Source organism: Mytilus trossulus, chromosome 5 (assembly GCF_036588685.1).
Source record: "Mytilus trossulus isolate FHL-02 chromosome 5, PNRI_Mtr1.1.1.hap1, whole genome shotgun sequence".
NCBI lineage: Eukaryota > Metazoa > Mollusca > Bivalvia > Mytilida > Mytilidae > Mytilus > Mytilus trossulus.
This window is the reverse complement of record NC_086377.1, coordinates 37,818,002-37,834,006: the sequence shown is the minus strand read 5'-3', so window position 1 is coordinate 37,834,006 and position 16,005 is coordinate 37,818,002. Positions and strand designations below refer to the sequence as shown.

Genomic DNA, 16,005 nt, shown 5'->3' with positions numbered 1-16,005 from the left:
ATCAGAACCATACCTTTTGTTGTTTTTTAAAACCAGTATGAATATACATGTACAGATTTGATTTTATATGTGCAGCCTCAAATACAATATTGGTTTAAAATAAAGGAAATAATTTAAATTAAGGGACAATATCTCTTGGATTAGTAAACTTATCATATGCTGAATTAAAAATTATTGTCCTAATAACAGAGAATGTTTTTAGTTCAAATATCAATGTCCCTTGATCTATTCTACTTTTCAAAAAGAAAAAATTGTCTGTTTAAGCAGACATGTTTTTGACTATGATGCACCCTTTTTTGACTATTAATTAATTCCCTAGAATTGACAGCTAAACACCAAACAATAAACAAACTATCAAACAACCTCTCATTCTGTAAGGTCAATATATATATGAGATAGCTGTACAGTTATATGAAAATCTAAGTTGATTTGAAAAAGTTATAAGTTTTTTTTAAAGGTGACCATATGAATTTAATCTAAACTTAAAATTGTAGCTTTTTTAACATATTAACTAAATCCATAAAAATGCCATTCAGTAAGATCAATATAAAAATGATATAGCAGTAAAATTTTATGAAAATGCAAGTTGATTGGAAAAAGTTATGAAAAAATTTAAAGATGACTATCTTGAATAAGCCAAAACTGAAAATTTGATTGTTTTTTTTAAACCTAGTTATTAAGGATCACTCCACCTAAGAATCATGCAAAATGAAGAAAAAGTGATTTACCCTATGTAACCAATATGCTTCATATTTGGTTATGTGACACATTTTGAGTAAAAATTAACATATTTTCAACCATAATTGTTAATGCCTACTATTAATGTCATTTATACCCTAATAAAAATTCAGATGGGCATGTTTTTCTCACTATATAAGCATTGGAAATATGATGGATGCTATAACATATATCTGCCGTGATCAGGCGAGTTGAAGTAAACCATTTAGCATTTTAGAAAATATGGAATCTCCCAAACAACATATCAAAAAATTATATTTGTAGGCTGTTATCAAAAAAAAATTATTTTCATTTTAAATTAACCGCTTTTTCTAACTATTTCAAGATAGACAACTCTTGTTGAACTTCAAAACAAGTAAAACAAAATATTTCATAATGTATTCTGCATTTTTTATAAAACTGCAATTATCAGTGTTGAGAAATTAATAATTTAGTTAAGATTCATTGTTTATTGCGTTAAATTGGATAGAAAAATCATTTTTATTGATGATTTTTGTCCAGTGCATCGTGTCTTGTAAACAACTTATCACTTCCGGTTCTGCTTCACAACATGTGGGGGCAAATTTACGATGTTGTTTATCATACAATATACAGCTGTCATCAACGAAATTCTAATAGTGTTTATTCCTTATATATCTCTAAAGACAACTGAAGCTAAGTTTGTATCACAGAAATGTATAATATCATTTGAAATTAACTTTTGAAAAGTATCGCTCTTCACAAGAATATGAAGAAATAACAACTGAAGAAAGCAGACTTGTTTATAGTGTTATCCCACAGGGAATGGATGTTTACTACTTATATTTCACTCAGAGTTTATACAGCACACTGTTACAAACTCGATATAGAGTTTCAACAGGGTAATTAAAATTTACAAATGGAAACTTGACGAGGATTGAAGACAAAATACAGACAGTCAGAGGCCTTTTCAATGCCAAATGCAAAATACTTCTCAAAGTTGTAAGTGGTAGGTTTAACAATATGAGTACTTAATTTATTAAATGTGAAATAAAAGTACATTTATCAAATAGGATATTTTATTTTTTTGGAAAGGGGGAGGGGCAATGACACAATTTAGTACATATATGTTTAGTGGCGGATCCAGGAATTTTCATAAGTGGGGGCCTACTGACTGACCTAAGAGGGGGCCCGCTCCAGTCACGCTTCAGTGATTTCCTATAAGCAACCAATTTTTTTCCCAAAAAGAGGGGGCCCGGCCCCCCCCCCCCTAAATCCGCCTCTGATGTGTTCAAGTGTTTACAGCTGGGTTCCATGTACATGTACGTGACCAATAGCTTTCAAGTTGCTGGTCCTAGTGAACTGCTAGACATGAAGTCATGACAGTTACCCTGTTTAGTTAAATTATTTATTTTAATTTTATTAATATTAAATAAACCTAAATATTTGAAATATCCATGATATCCAAATTTATGAATATTTGGAATGATTGCCGTTGGCCCTGATTCACGTTTGCCCCAGTACAATGTAGTACCTGTTTGCCCCAGTGTCCATTTGCCCTGATTTTGATTTTTTTTTTCCAAAATATTTTTTAGTTTGGACTTTCTTTGTTTATTATGACTATCATCATTGATCATATGCATGTGTACAGTATATGTTGAAATTTTGTTGAAAAATTACCCTCATAATTGTATAGCCTATTAACAAATTTATTATTTCTCCTTTGATTTGTTATGTCATTGATCAATAATTGATCAAAAACAAGCCATCAACTTTTAAATATTTCCATGATACAGTTTTCATAAATTTTTTAAAGAATAAAACATCTTTATTTAACTTCAATGCCCTCAATACTTTATTTTTTAGTAGGGCGAACAGACTCTATGGGCGAATAAACCCAAGGTGAACATGTTATTAGGGCGAACGAACCCAATAGCAATGAAAGCATTCTTTATTACCATGATGCATGCAACTGAACAGGTAGACATGCTAGAGATCAATTGACAGTCACATACTTTCTATGTTTCTTTCATTAACACTATACATCCTTCAACAATGAGTTAATCCGTACTGTGTACATACATGTACATGTAGTATTGTAAGATCTAAATAACCCAGAAACATGAGAAATAACAAATGTAAAGCATTCCAAACAGAAAACTATTAAACAGTCTGATTTATATCCATTTTTTTTTATATAAGAAACAAATGCTGGTATGATATATACATGATAATCATAAAAATAAAATTGAGAATGAAAATGGGGAATGTGTCAAAGAGACAACAACCCGACCGTAGAAAAAAATACAGCAGAAGGTCATGTATCTATATATATATATACAACATTTAGTTAGTACATGTACATATGTACATAAACAAAGGACAACCACATGTACAGCATTATATGTATTACAGACTCTTAAGGCTGCTTTTATTATGTTTAAAGGATTTATATGTCATTGTCTATGTAAGTGTGTAATTTGCATGAAACTTTCAGAAATCTTCAATTTCAATTTCAATATCTTGATTACTACATGTACATGTTTGTCATGATGCCTTTGCATTGTGAAACTATTTTTCTTATAATTACACCTTATGTAAAAATCCTGGATTTTGATTAGTTGATGGCCAGTGTATTTTTCACCAATTTTCTATTATTAAATGAAAATTGTTCATTATTTGCCAAAAAATACTCTATCAGACAGAACGTTTGTAATGTCACGATCATCAATGCATTTTTAAACAAGAACATTCAGTGTAATTAAACAGATATACATGTAGCATGTTCTTGAGAATGAATTTCCATCGCCTTACGGCTCGTAAAATTAATAACATTCTCTCGACTGGTATTTTTTGCAAATACCCCTCCTTAACATGATACAGTATACAAATGTATCTGTTAAATATGTCAGAATGAGCAATTGAAATTATACATACATTGTCTTTACTGTATTTTTGTTTGTTATACATGTATATTTACTTCTTTTCCTATTCCTAGTTAAGCCAATATGATATACAACATATGTTTTGAGAAAAGGTATGAAGGTTAAAATTGAGAATGCAAATTGTGAGTGTGTCAATGAGACAACAACCCGACCATAGACGCATGATAGAATAGACAGGTCACCAGTAGGTCTTCAATGCAGTGATAAATTTCTGCACCCAGAGGTGTCCTTCAACTGGCCCCTAAACAAATACAAATGTATATACAATACTAGTTCAGTGATAATGAAAGCCATACTAAACTCCATATTCAATATTTTTTTTTTTTGTTTAGCTTAATTTAATATTTATTATCAATCTGTTTTTAAGGTACCTTCTACCAGTCATCCAGCGTCATTCAAAGTTACTAAAGCTGAAATTGAAACCTTGAAGAAAGTGATACATTGTATACATGGTAATTAACCAATAGAAAATATTTTTTTAAATATATTTTTATATCAGACAACTTACATGTAGTTGTCAAAACAAATAGAGAACTGTTAGTAGATTGTGCCACTTTTATTCTCTTGTTCATATTTTTGAAGCCTTTTTTCAACTGAACTAGTACTGATCCTTTTGATTTCTATACACACATTGTAAAAGTTTATTAGATTATAACTAGGCTGAAAAAGTTCAATTTCATTGATATGAAACTTTAACCAATATATACACGTACAAATGTACATTTTTTACATATACATTGTATAAATCATTTGTTACTCTATATCATATATGTATAAGGTGAATGATGTGCTTGTTACTTTGGATATAGTCTTATGAAATGGTGAAAATCGATGTATCCTGGTACACAGATTTGTCAATAGATGAAAACTTAAAATTAGCAGAACCAATTATAATACTAATACATACATGTACATTACAACAACACTTTAAAGAGCCAATTTCTTTTTTGAAAACTTGGATCAGATAAATATAGAAAAATATATATACTTTTTATCAAATCTATTCATAACTGCTGAGTCCGACTGTCTTCTTTCACTTTTTCCTCTCCCAAAGCAATTAATCAAATTTAACTGTTTCAAGTTTCGATGTCAAATGCTTGTTTTAGTAAACAAACGTTTATAAGTATGACATTTGATTTCTATGATTCTTATTCTTACAATAATTTTAAACATGATCATTCATGTACCATTATTATAATATTTTCATTTCTGTTTTGTAGATTTTCTAGAGGAACTACAAATTAGATACATAACAGACATAGAGCTATCACAGACACAGTCCATATAATGTATTGGAAGCAGCATTTTATAAGATATCAATAAGACAGTGGAAATACTACATTGTACTCTTTTGGATGAATTATAGCCTAAGAAGATCTGATCTTACATTAAGGACTGGGCCATACATTTTTTGCCCTAACCCTACAAGTGGGTTGTTTAGAAAGGACTGAATTGGCTTGTGTGTCTGCATCTCTAAAGAAAAAGACTTGATTGACTATCTGTAAAAACAAAAAAATTATAGAATAATAAAGAAAAAATTGCTAACTGATTTTTCTATTTCCTTTGAAAATAGAGCTCTATATATGTGAGACTTAAATATTTACTGATAACTATCTGGCTGCAGCAGTGTAAACTATTTGTAAAAACATGATAAAGCTTTATATTTTAGAGGGGAGAAGACATGGATGCTTCAAACCTTTTATGCAGATACCTTATGCTAAGAAGTTTCCTTTTGTAAGGTGTCCCTTTTCCTATACAACATTTTCATGTTTCAACAAAACCATAAAAATATACCTACCAGGTAGTTTGATCTGCTCTTGACCTCATTTTCATGATTCATTGGTCAATGTTAAGTTTTGTGTTTGGTATGTTTTTCAATACCATAAGCAGAACAGGATATAACTGCTTTAGTGTACTGAAGTGAACAATTGTAAGGTGTACATGTCTGTCTGACCTTCACCGCAATGGCTAATTGTCAAGTATCTTTAGAAAATGTTTAGTTGATGAGATACATGTATATTCTGAGCAAACAATTTGTTGTCCTTTTTAGAAACAGTGTTGAACTATATCTTGAACCATTACAGTTACTACTATATTGATATGGATCATACACCCCTATTCTTATCCAAATTTCAAATTGAATTCTTTAGAAAAAAATAAGAAATAAGTTCCATTATTTAATGATTTAAAGGCTATTCCTTGCACTACAAACATATCTGAAAAGCTTTCATTGATTAAATAAAGAGCTTAACTGTCAGAGTTAACATCCAGATTAATTCTAGGAAAAGTGGGGGGGGACAGATATCTTCAAAGTGTTGTTTGAAAGATATAAGTTAAGCATCAATATTTAATATTTTTGCTCCTTACAATGATTAGGTACAAAAAATGATAGTTCGAACAAATAATGTTTAAGTGATTTTAATCGGAAATTATGGCATTAATCTAGGCATTCGTCTCCATGATGACCAAATTTCCTTCTCAACTTTATTTCATTATTTTGAATAATTTGTTGTTACAATGTATAACATGGAGAAAAAATTAAAAAAATTAAATGTTTCATTAAAATTTTATCATTTTAAAGCATACCAGTAACTGGTTTCTTTACTTTGTTTCAATATTTAGGTGTTATACATGCAAAAAAGACACAATCAAATGAAATGTGCTATAAATACATGAAAATAATTTAGCTAATTGTAAGAAAAAAAATGCCCCCCCCCCAAAAAAAATGAGACAAAAAAAACTTTTTTTTCTGAAAAATCTTAAGGAGGCTACAAATGATTATTTTTGATATGTTATAGAAAAAGGTCAAATGAACAAATGCAAACAAACAGATTATCAATAGGACCCTGCTCTTGGAAGAAAATAGAATTTGAAAAACGTAATTTTCACTCCTTTTGAGAAATGAAAAACTGCAACAATTGGTTGCCATGGAAACAAGAGTTGCCATAGTTGCAACTTCGGGTAATCAACTTTAATTTTTAGAACAAATGTGAAACTATGATAACACATATTTGTTTTATCCAAATTAATTAGCAGTTTATAAGAAAATCTGTGATGAAAAACAGAAAATTTTGAGGTTTTAGGACTGAAATTAAAGGGTTGTTATGGTGCCATCGTAACCATAGCAACCAAATGTACAACACATGTGTTATTGTTATTTTTTTTAAATTCTCATCAAAATAGAACATATGAAGCCCAAAAAAGTCAATTTGACAACTATCACTGTATCACCCTCTGCATGATTCTTAGGTGGAGCCATACTTAAATCCATAAGAATGACAGCAATACACCAAACTACCAAACAACTTGGCATTCTATAAGATCAATATATAAATGGAATATCTGTAAAGTTTAATGAAAATCCATGCTGATTTGAAAAAGTTATGAAAAAATTTAAAGATGACTATCTTGAATTAGCCAAACCTGAAAATTTGAGCTTTTTTTTTAAACCTTTTTATTAAATCTGTAAGAATGACAGCAATACACCAAACTACCAGTCAACTTGGCATTCTGTAAGATCAATATCTGCATTAAATAGCTGTAGAGTTTCATGAAAATTCATGTTGATTTGAAAAAGTTATAAAAAACTTTAAAGATGACTATCTGGATTTAGCCTTAACTGAAAATTTTAGCTTTTTTTTTACCTCTTCATAAAATTCATAAAAATGACAGCAATACACCAAAGTACCAAACAAACTGGTTTTCTGTAAGATAAATATATAATTGAGATAGCTGTTGAGTATTATGAAAATCCAAGTTGATTTGAAAAAGTTTAAAAAAGAAAAAGTTTAAAAAAGAAATAAAGGTGACTATCTGAATGTAGCCTAAAATGAAAATTTGAGCTTTTTGTTTCTTACCTTACCTATTAATCAAATTCATAAATTTAACAGCAACACACCAAACTGTTAAACAACTTCGTATTCTATTAGGTCAAAACATTTTAAAAGATAGTCCGAGCAGAAAAATCTAGCTTTTTTATTCCTTAATTAAATACTTAAATCTAACAGAAATGAACCAAGCTATCAGTATGTTTTGAGTCCCCGCAAAAGAAATTTCATACACACCGATAAAATTGATAGCAAAATTTTTCCTATGAAATATGTTCTGGCCCATCCACTAAATATTTTTAAAAAAGTTCTAGCCTATCCAAATTCTTCCACAAAAAAAGTGCTTGCCCCGCCCCATTTTGCACCGGCCTATCCATCTGATAAATATTAAACGGTCCCTTGTTGTCTATTGAATATGTTTTTGTTACATTTAAATCCCAAGACCGTGCAAAAACGTCATAAATGAGCAAGGTCAAATCTACCCTCATCATCATTAAGTTTCTTAGTGCAATGAGACAAATTGCTCTAAATCACAGATCACAAGCACTTATTTCAGAATAAACTTTTTCCTGCAATGTACCTTAATATAACTTTAAGGGAATATAATATTACAATATTAATAATATCTATATTTATAAATGTAGGGGAAATATTCTGAAACAAGTGCATATGTTACAGAAAAAAACCATCATCTTCCTGAAAGATTTATTCATGAAATAGCTCTCTTTTAAAGCCATATCCTGAAAACTTTAATTTTGAAATTTAATTTGATGACAATAGATAAACATGCTACATACTAAAAGTTTACCTATCGGTGGTTGGGGTTGTTTTTGAGCGCTCTGGCCTTCTTCATCAAGAAACACAGACTGCAACGATATAGATTATATTAAAACCGAATCAATCTGAAAGACAAAAAATATCGATAAAAGAAACAATTGTTAGTCCGCTATTTCTTTTTTCCATTCTGGACAGTGTTGTTTTTGTTGCCCCTTCTTATGGTGTAAATTATTGACTGTTTTTGGTAATTAACTTGAATACTATTATAGATATTAATAAACTGTAAACAGCAATAATGTTCAGCAAAGTATGATCTACAAATAAGGCAACATGACCAACATTGTCAGTCGATCCCTTAAGGAGTTATTGCCCTTCAAAGTCAACTTTTAACAATTTTACATCAATTTTGTAATCTTTAAAAAAAATCTTCTCCTTTAAGATTACTGAAATAAAGGGCAAGGTACGATACGGCCTTTTTTTGGCACCCCTATTATCTTTTTTTTTCAATTTCTGTTTTGAAATGCTACTCATTATGTTAAAACATTCCCTTATGTTTGAAGTATGTTTGGATGAACTTCAAAACCACTAATGTCATGAGAACTGTTTTTGTTGTCTAAATCGCTATATTTTTTTTCCGGGTCACGTAGGCGCACGCTATAAATCTTTAAGAAACAATACCTACACATCATCATTTTCCCTTCATTTGGCGTTTTTGATGGCTTTTCAACCACCTTACCTCACCCATTTTCTGAAATTAATAGTTTTGAAGTCCTTCAAAACAAACTTCAAACCTAAGGGAATAATTTAAAGTGATAAGTAGCTTTCCAATTCAAAATTTAGAAAATGAGAAAAAAGGGGGCCAAAAAACGGGCCTTATCGTATGTTGGTCTTTAACCAATCTTGCCCATTAGGATATCTCGTTTAAAAAATGTGTCAGATGACCCTGCCTGCCAACCAACATGGCGAACATGGCTATAAATAGAACAAAGGGGTAAAATGCAGTTTTAGGTTTATATCTCTGACACTAAATATAAAAAAGAAAATGTGGTATGATTGCCAATGAAACAACTATCCACAAAAGACCAAAATGACACAGACATTTACAACTATAGTTCACCGTACTGCCTTCAACAATGAACAAAGCCCATACCGCATAGTCAGCTACAAAAGGCCCCGATATTTAAACGAGAAAACTAACGGCCTTATTTATGTAAAAAAATGAACGAAAAACAAATATGTAAGACATAAACAAACGACAACCATTGAATTTACAGGCTCCTCACTTGGGACAGGCACATACATAATTAATGTAGCTAAAGCATTTAGAGCAACTTTTATGGGTGGCGAAAATGTTCATCAGATTAAGATTTCTCTGTCCTGAAATTTTCAGAAAAAAAAACCTGGTTAGGTTGCTTCACCTTAGTTTGTAATTTTAAGGAAAATTTGCAGTTTTTTTATATTCATACCTTAGGTATCTTATAGTATCTCATTATATATAATATCTCATAATATCTAATATCTTATAATATATAATATCTTATAATATATAATATCTTATAATATCTAATATCTAATACTATAAATTATGTTTTAACCTAATTTTAAATGATTTACAAAGCATTAGTGAATACAGGCGAGCGACTCAGTTATTGAGAGCCTCGAGTTTTAGTTGTTATTAACTGTGACTAAGAGTACTCTTTTTGTCGAGCCTTCGACTATAGTCGAAAAAGCGAGACTAAGCGATCATACTTTCCGTCGGCGTCGGCGTCGTCGGCGGCGTCAACAAATATTCACTCTGTGGTTTAAGTTTTTGAAATTTTAATAACTTCCTGAAACTACACTGGATTTCTACCAAACTTGGACAGAAGCTTGTTTATGATCATAAGATAGTATTCAGAAGTAAATTTTGTAAAAATAAAATTTCATTTTTTCCGTATTTTACCTATAAATGGACTTAGTTTTTTTCTGCGGGGAAACATAACATTCACTCTGTGGTTAAAGTTTTTAGAATTTTAATAACTTTCTTAAACTATCCTTGGTTTGTACCAAACTTGGACAGAAGCTTGTTTATGATCATAAGATAGTATCCAGAAGTAAATTTTGTAAAAATAAAATTCCATTTTTTCCGTATTTTACTTATAAATGGACTTAGTTTTTTCTAAATAAACACATTAAGGGGTCATGCCAATAAAACTTATAGAACTATAAGGGCTGATTATTGTGACATATACAAATCTGAATAATTACAAATTAATAAGAGACATTATTTAAATGTAATATTTTTCTTACAAGTAATTGTTTATTCTTAAATTAGGAGTTATATTTATTTGAGAAAAAAAATGTTTTGCTTTATATTTACAGTTTGCCAATCTAGACCAATGCTAGACAAACAAAATATCTTATTAAATGTATTACATTTGTTTTTATCACTGAATCCTCTATAAAATTCAGACAAGTATTTTATATTACCTAGTATTGCCCAGTATTAACCATTAAAACCCAGTAAAACCCGGGTTTTCCCAGTATTTCCAACTGGGCTTGGCAATACTCATAAAACCCGGGTTTTTGCCAACCCTGGTTTACTTACGGTTATTTCGCGCTTCCTTGACAATGAATAAACAACAACAGAAAAAAGTTACAAAATGGTATCATTGTGGCGTAGAATGTTGTACATCTGATGACAGGAAAAGAGCAAAGTATCCGTACATGTAAAATGTTCGTTTTCATTTGTTTCCGACTGAGAAGAAGACTCCCAAACTGCGTAAAAAGTGGCTAAAGTTGCTGAGACAAGATGATGCTTATTTTGTTCCCATTTTTAAGCAAAGAGTGTGTTCCCTTCATTTCGTGGACGGTGAGCCTACAAGTGAACATCCATATCCAGAGCTTTTTTCACAGTACATATATTCATCACGGGTTTAACGCACACACCTAAAATAACAATTATTGTTAATGCCAACAGTATCAGGACATAATTTGGGTGTAACAGCTACCAAGGTATATGTTAGCTTAAAACCCAGTCTCCAATCATGTATATTAAACAATTGAAATTGGTTACTGTACAGTAAAAGTAAGGAAAGGGTATATGTACAATAATGTAAGAAATGATGGATCAAGATGTTTTGATGAGCAGAAATAAAAATACAATAAAAATTAATGCAGCAAGGTTCAGTATTTCAAAGAATTAGTTCAAAGGTGTCTAGGTAAAATGCTTGTTAGTTAGTTTTCATTAAAAGTTCAATTATCCTGATTCTTTGATACGCTGAATCTCACCATATATTTATATTTTGGATATTATACCATATTACATGTACATCTTATGAGGGAAATAACCAGTTTTAAAATTCTTAGTCCACATTCAATCTGTGCTAGAAATCAAGCTGTGTCAAATATATATATAATCACAATCCATATTGAAAGCTGTATCAAGCTTGAATGTTGTGTCAATTATTGTTCAGGGTTCCACCTCTGGGTAGTATCTAGCGGCACCCAACCATGCCAACAGATCATTATGTTTTAGAAGAAACAAACATTGTTTATTTGAGACCAGCTGGATTTTAATTTACCTGTGTATTGCTTCAGGGGTTAATATATATAATTATATATACGAAATTGTAGATAAAATTTTAGTGTTTGTCAGACAGTCAGCTTCAATACGTTCAAAATGAGAAACGGGATGATACAGTCATGTTTTTTGTTAATTTTGTTATTTTCAGTTTCCGAACAATGTGGATGTCCTGCACAGTATACACAACAAGTCATTTGCGACTCTAAATTGGGTAAGACCTTTTTTTTGTCAATGACAAGAGGAGTTTCATGTGTTTCGTAAAATTGTAACATGTTATAGGAATGGTTGAAAAATAATACAAATATTTAAGAAAATAATTAATTTTATAACCATATAACAAGGGTAAGTAGAGTACATTGTCGAGATTATATCACTTTATTTTAACAAGACATTAGCCAAAAAGATAATCGAAACAAGTTCACCTTTAAAACTTGTATGTTTGAAGATGTAAGAAAAGCTTTTTTTTCTTCTTTTTTTTCCTGATAGGTTAAATATTATTTTATTATTTTTATTTAGTCGTACAAAAAGAACGGTGTGGGATATAAGAAGGTGTGGGGTTATAAAGTAGAATCTGGGGTAAAGAGGAAAACTGTTAGGAAGTCGGAAACATTACAAATAGATTGAGATATTTGAAATCGGACAATTGTGAATGTGTTTATTATTATACTTGTATTATTAATAATTTAATACAAAATAGTGTTAACACCAAATGGGATAAAAAGAAGGAATTAAGGAAAAGATGTAAACAGTAGGAAAGTCGGAAACATTACAAAAAAAATCGATATTTTGGATATGAACATCCTTCATAAAAGTATACTACATGTCACAATATTACATCTTGTCAACAAACAACTCATTTTATTTGGTTTCCACTAATGGAATTCCACAAAAGCTAAATAATGATTGAAATATGATCTTTCGAACAATTAAAATTGTTTTAAAGTATTGATATTTTTACTATTGAAAATGTTGAGCATGAAAAACTTCGGAATTCAGCGATCTATAAAAAATTTAAAAAAATAATTGTATGTTGCTCCATTTACAGTTGTTGTGGCTAAAATTGAATCGTCCTCATCAGATAGATTTAACACCAACTATAAAATATCAGTGACAAAGTTTTATTTTGTAAGTATTGACAATTATTGTTATCATCAAATGCGCCTAATGTGAATTAAACTAATCATAGATAGCAGGACTAAATTTCATATTTACGGCAGACGTGCGTTTCGTCTACAAATGACTCATCAGTCATGATCGAATCCAAAAAAAGTCAAAAATGCCAAATAAAGTATGAAGTTTAAGAGCATTGACTACCAAAATTTCTAAAAGGTTTGTCAAATACTAAGTTCGTGGGTGGGTCATGATTTAAACGGATTGCAAGTGCTCGTCTAAATTGGACATTCATGCAAAGTTTTAGATCAGAGAGATTATTGTATATTATTTATATTGTGCTTTTTTGTTTCTTATAATGGGGACAGAAAGGTTTGATTTATACTGTTTTTTGTACATTATTTAAACTGTCCATACCATATGAGCCTTTTACTGTTAAAATAATTTTTATTATATACGTTTAAATTTTTCCACCCCCCAATTATGTTTGATAAAAAAAAATTAATGCACTATTAAACTGCTGGTTTTGCTATCGGAATTATCTTAGTATATTCTACATGCTTTTTGTACTATCCCCCAAGGGTGACTGGGGAATATAAGTATGGTCACTTGGTTTTCTTCCGACCGGCAGTAAACCGCTTGCCGAAGTGGGGCGTCCGTTTGGTCGAAATTTCCCCGACCATCATCCCAGATGGCTTTTATTTTTTTCAAGACCTACCTATAGTATTTATTGTGAACTTGTTCTCGTCCTGAATATGCATGAAATATTTGCCACTGGACGTTAAGCAACCATCAATCAATCTTGTTGTCCTTTTGCATGTTAATGTTTCATTGGACTTCTTTAGAAATGTTGTTTCGGTTTGGGTTATATAACTTCAAGTAATTGTCTATAATTATTGTTTTAGAGACATGTAAAATATGTTATAGAATATAAGCGCTGTAATGATTTTAATAAATTTGTGATTTATTTTATACATGTTGGACAGGGTAAGATGGAATACGATAAGTTGTCTGATAAAAAGACCCTGGAGACACCGAAATCAAGTGCAGCATGTGGTCCTGTGGTTCTCACTGTAGGATCAAGTTATATTTTGTCAGGTAAAAGTGTGTTCGTCATTACAGATTGAAGCATTAATTGCATTATTAATTTTTCAAACATTTTCATTGGCAAACAACGTTGCAGAAGAAGGAAAAATAAATAACTTGCTGTATATTTCATTTAGCTACACGAAATATTAACATAATTTAAGTTAATACATTATTGTTAATTCAAAACACCAACTGCCTCTTAATTTTACTGTTAACGCTTTGACACATTCTCCATTTCCTTTCTCAATTTTACCTGTACCAAACACTAAAATGTATTGTCATTGATTTGTTTGAACAATTACATATTATCATCAAAATAAACATATTGTAGGAATATTCAGTATAATTGTTTTAATTCAATGTATCCTTATCATATTCTTTGAACATTTAGTTCATTTGTATTTTTTCACATAACAGTTTCTCTGTATGATGGTAAAATGAGCCATAACTTGTGTGGACTCCAGGTTGAAGCCAAGAAAGCAAGTCAGGTCTTGTTACAAGGTTTGGCTGGAAAATATAAAGATAATTGTGGATGTGAGGTATGATTCTGTTATTGTTTAAGCGACCACAATTGTCATAGACACAGTGGAGAAGACACTGCTAAAGACATATGTTTTTAGTAATGAACTTTGTTAATATTGTTTATAAATTATTTGGAATGTATTGTAAGATATAGATGTGTTGTGTTATTTTAAAAGTACTTGAAAGTGTACTCTTAATTAGTGAAATGTTTTGAAAATTAAAGTTAAGCAAACACAAATCAATTTTAAACGTTGTTCAAAGAGCCCGTTACTTAAAACATAACTTATCTATGATCAACATGAGTTTAATTAATTTATTATAATGCAAATTTATTGATTGTTATAAAAAAACACAGACATGAAGATTTGCTAAACAATTTTGTTATGCTGGGTTACTTTTAAGCTTATTGATAATTTGGAAAATATAAAAAAGAAGATGTGGTATGATTCCTAATGAGACAACTATCTACAAAAAAACAAAATGACACAGACATTATCAACTATAGGTCACCATACGGCCTTCAACAATGAGCAAAGTTCATACCGCATAGTCAGATTTAAAAGGCCCCGATAAGACAATGTAAAACAATTCAAACGAGAAAACTAACGACCTTATTTATGTAGAAAAATGAACGAAAAACAAATATGTAACACATAAACAAACGACAACTACTGAATTACAGGCTCCTGACTTGGGACAGGCACAGACATAAATAATGTGGCGGGTTAAACATGTTAGCGGGATCCCAACCCTCCACCTAACCTGGGACAGTGGTATAAAACACAATTTTCTTCCAGGTTATATTTTTCTTATAATTTTACTTTCAGATGCCATATGCGTTTGATCCTCCACCAACAGGCCCACAAACCAGAAACCAATGTAGAAATACACCTCCAGGCTGCTCCTATCACAGTCTTTGTAGCAGAGATGGATACGGTAGATGCAAGTGGCAAGGCTGTTGAAGAAGTCATTAAAATATTTCGTTTAAACACTTTGTGTGTTATTTTGTTACTTTCTGGAAAACAAATTCGATAGATTGATGGTTAATTTGCTTTAAGTACAGAGGTAAACATTTCCCGGCATGTCTAGAACTATAACATATTGAAAATGTATATAAAAGGTGGTAACTGTAAAAGAAGTCATCAGAAGTGAAGGGCAAACAATTATCAAAGATTATGATTTAATACGACAGACGGCTATTATTCAATCTAAATTGTATACTGTAGTAAAATAATGAGATGGTATGATCGCCAAATAGAACACTATCCACATAAGTTCAAATAGAGTTGATTAAACAATAAAAACGATTGTAAAGCCCTAGCATTGAGAAAAAAACATACCGCAATACGTAGAATGGAATTAGTCAAAGAGGTGCGAAGGAACCGAAAGAGATTTCAGTTGAAAAGAAAGTCGTGTTCAATTATAAAATAGGTCATCAAAGAAACTAAGCACTATGACAATGACGTCTGGCGTA

At 30.6% G+C, this 16,005-nt stretch overlaps 1 protein-coding gene and 1 long non-coding RNA gene across 2 annotated transcripts; both read left to right on the top strand.

The window, feature by feature from the left end:
• The first annotated feature begins 3,545 nt into the window (after window positions 1–3,545).
• On the top strand, window positions 3,546–5,302 carry LOC134719626 (uncharacterized). The gene is made up of 2 exons (XR_010107636.1): window positions 3,546–4,093; window positions 4,862–5,302. It is a non-coding gene; the product is annotated as an uncharacterized LOC134719626 (long non-coding RNA).
• A 6,565-nt stretch (window positions 5,303–11,867) lies between these two features.
• LOC134719627 (uncharacterized) lies at window positions 11,868–15,520 on the top strand. The gene is made up of 5 exons (XM_063582614.1): window positions 11,868–12,021; window positions 12,856–12,935; window positions 13,907–14,018; window positions 14,427–14,548; window positions 15,359–15,520. Exons 1-5 carry the CDS (start codon window positions 11,907–11,909, stop codon window positions 15,491–15,493), a joined length of 564 nt encoding a protein of 187 aa, XP_063438684.1. The 5' UTR covers window positions 11,868–11,906; the 3' UTR covers window positions 15,494–15,520.
• The last annotated feature ends 485 nt before the right edge of the window (window positions 15,521–16,005 follow it).

Bases quoted from the DNA above. Each gene is read 5' to 3' on its own strand.
- LOC134719627 (XM_063582614.1), top strand. From the start codon at position 11,907: ATGAGAAACGGGATGATACAGTCATGTTTTTTGTTAATTTTGTTATTT. The intron at 12,022-12,855 runs GTAAGACCTTTT...CTCCATTTACAG, and splicing joins CATTTGCGACTCTAAATTGG to TTGTTGTGGCTAAAATTGAA. The intron at 12,936-13,906 runs GTAAGTATTGAC...CATGTTGGACAG, and splicing joins CAGTGACAAAGTTTTATTTT to GGTAAGATGGAATACGATAA.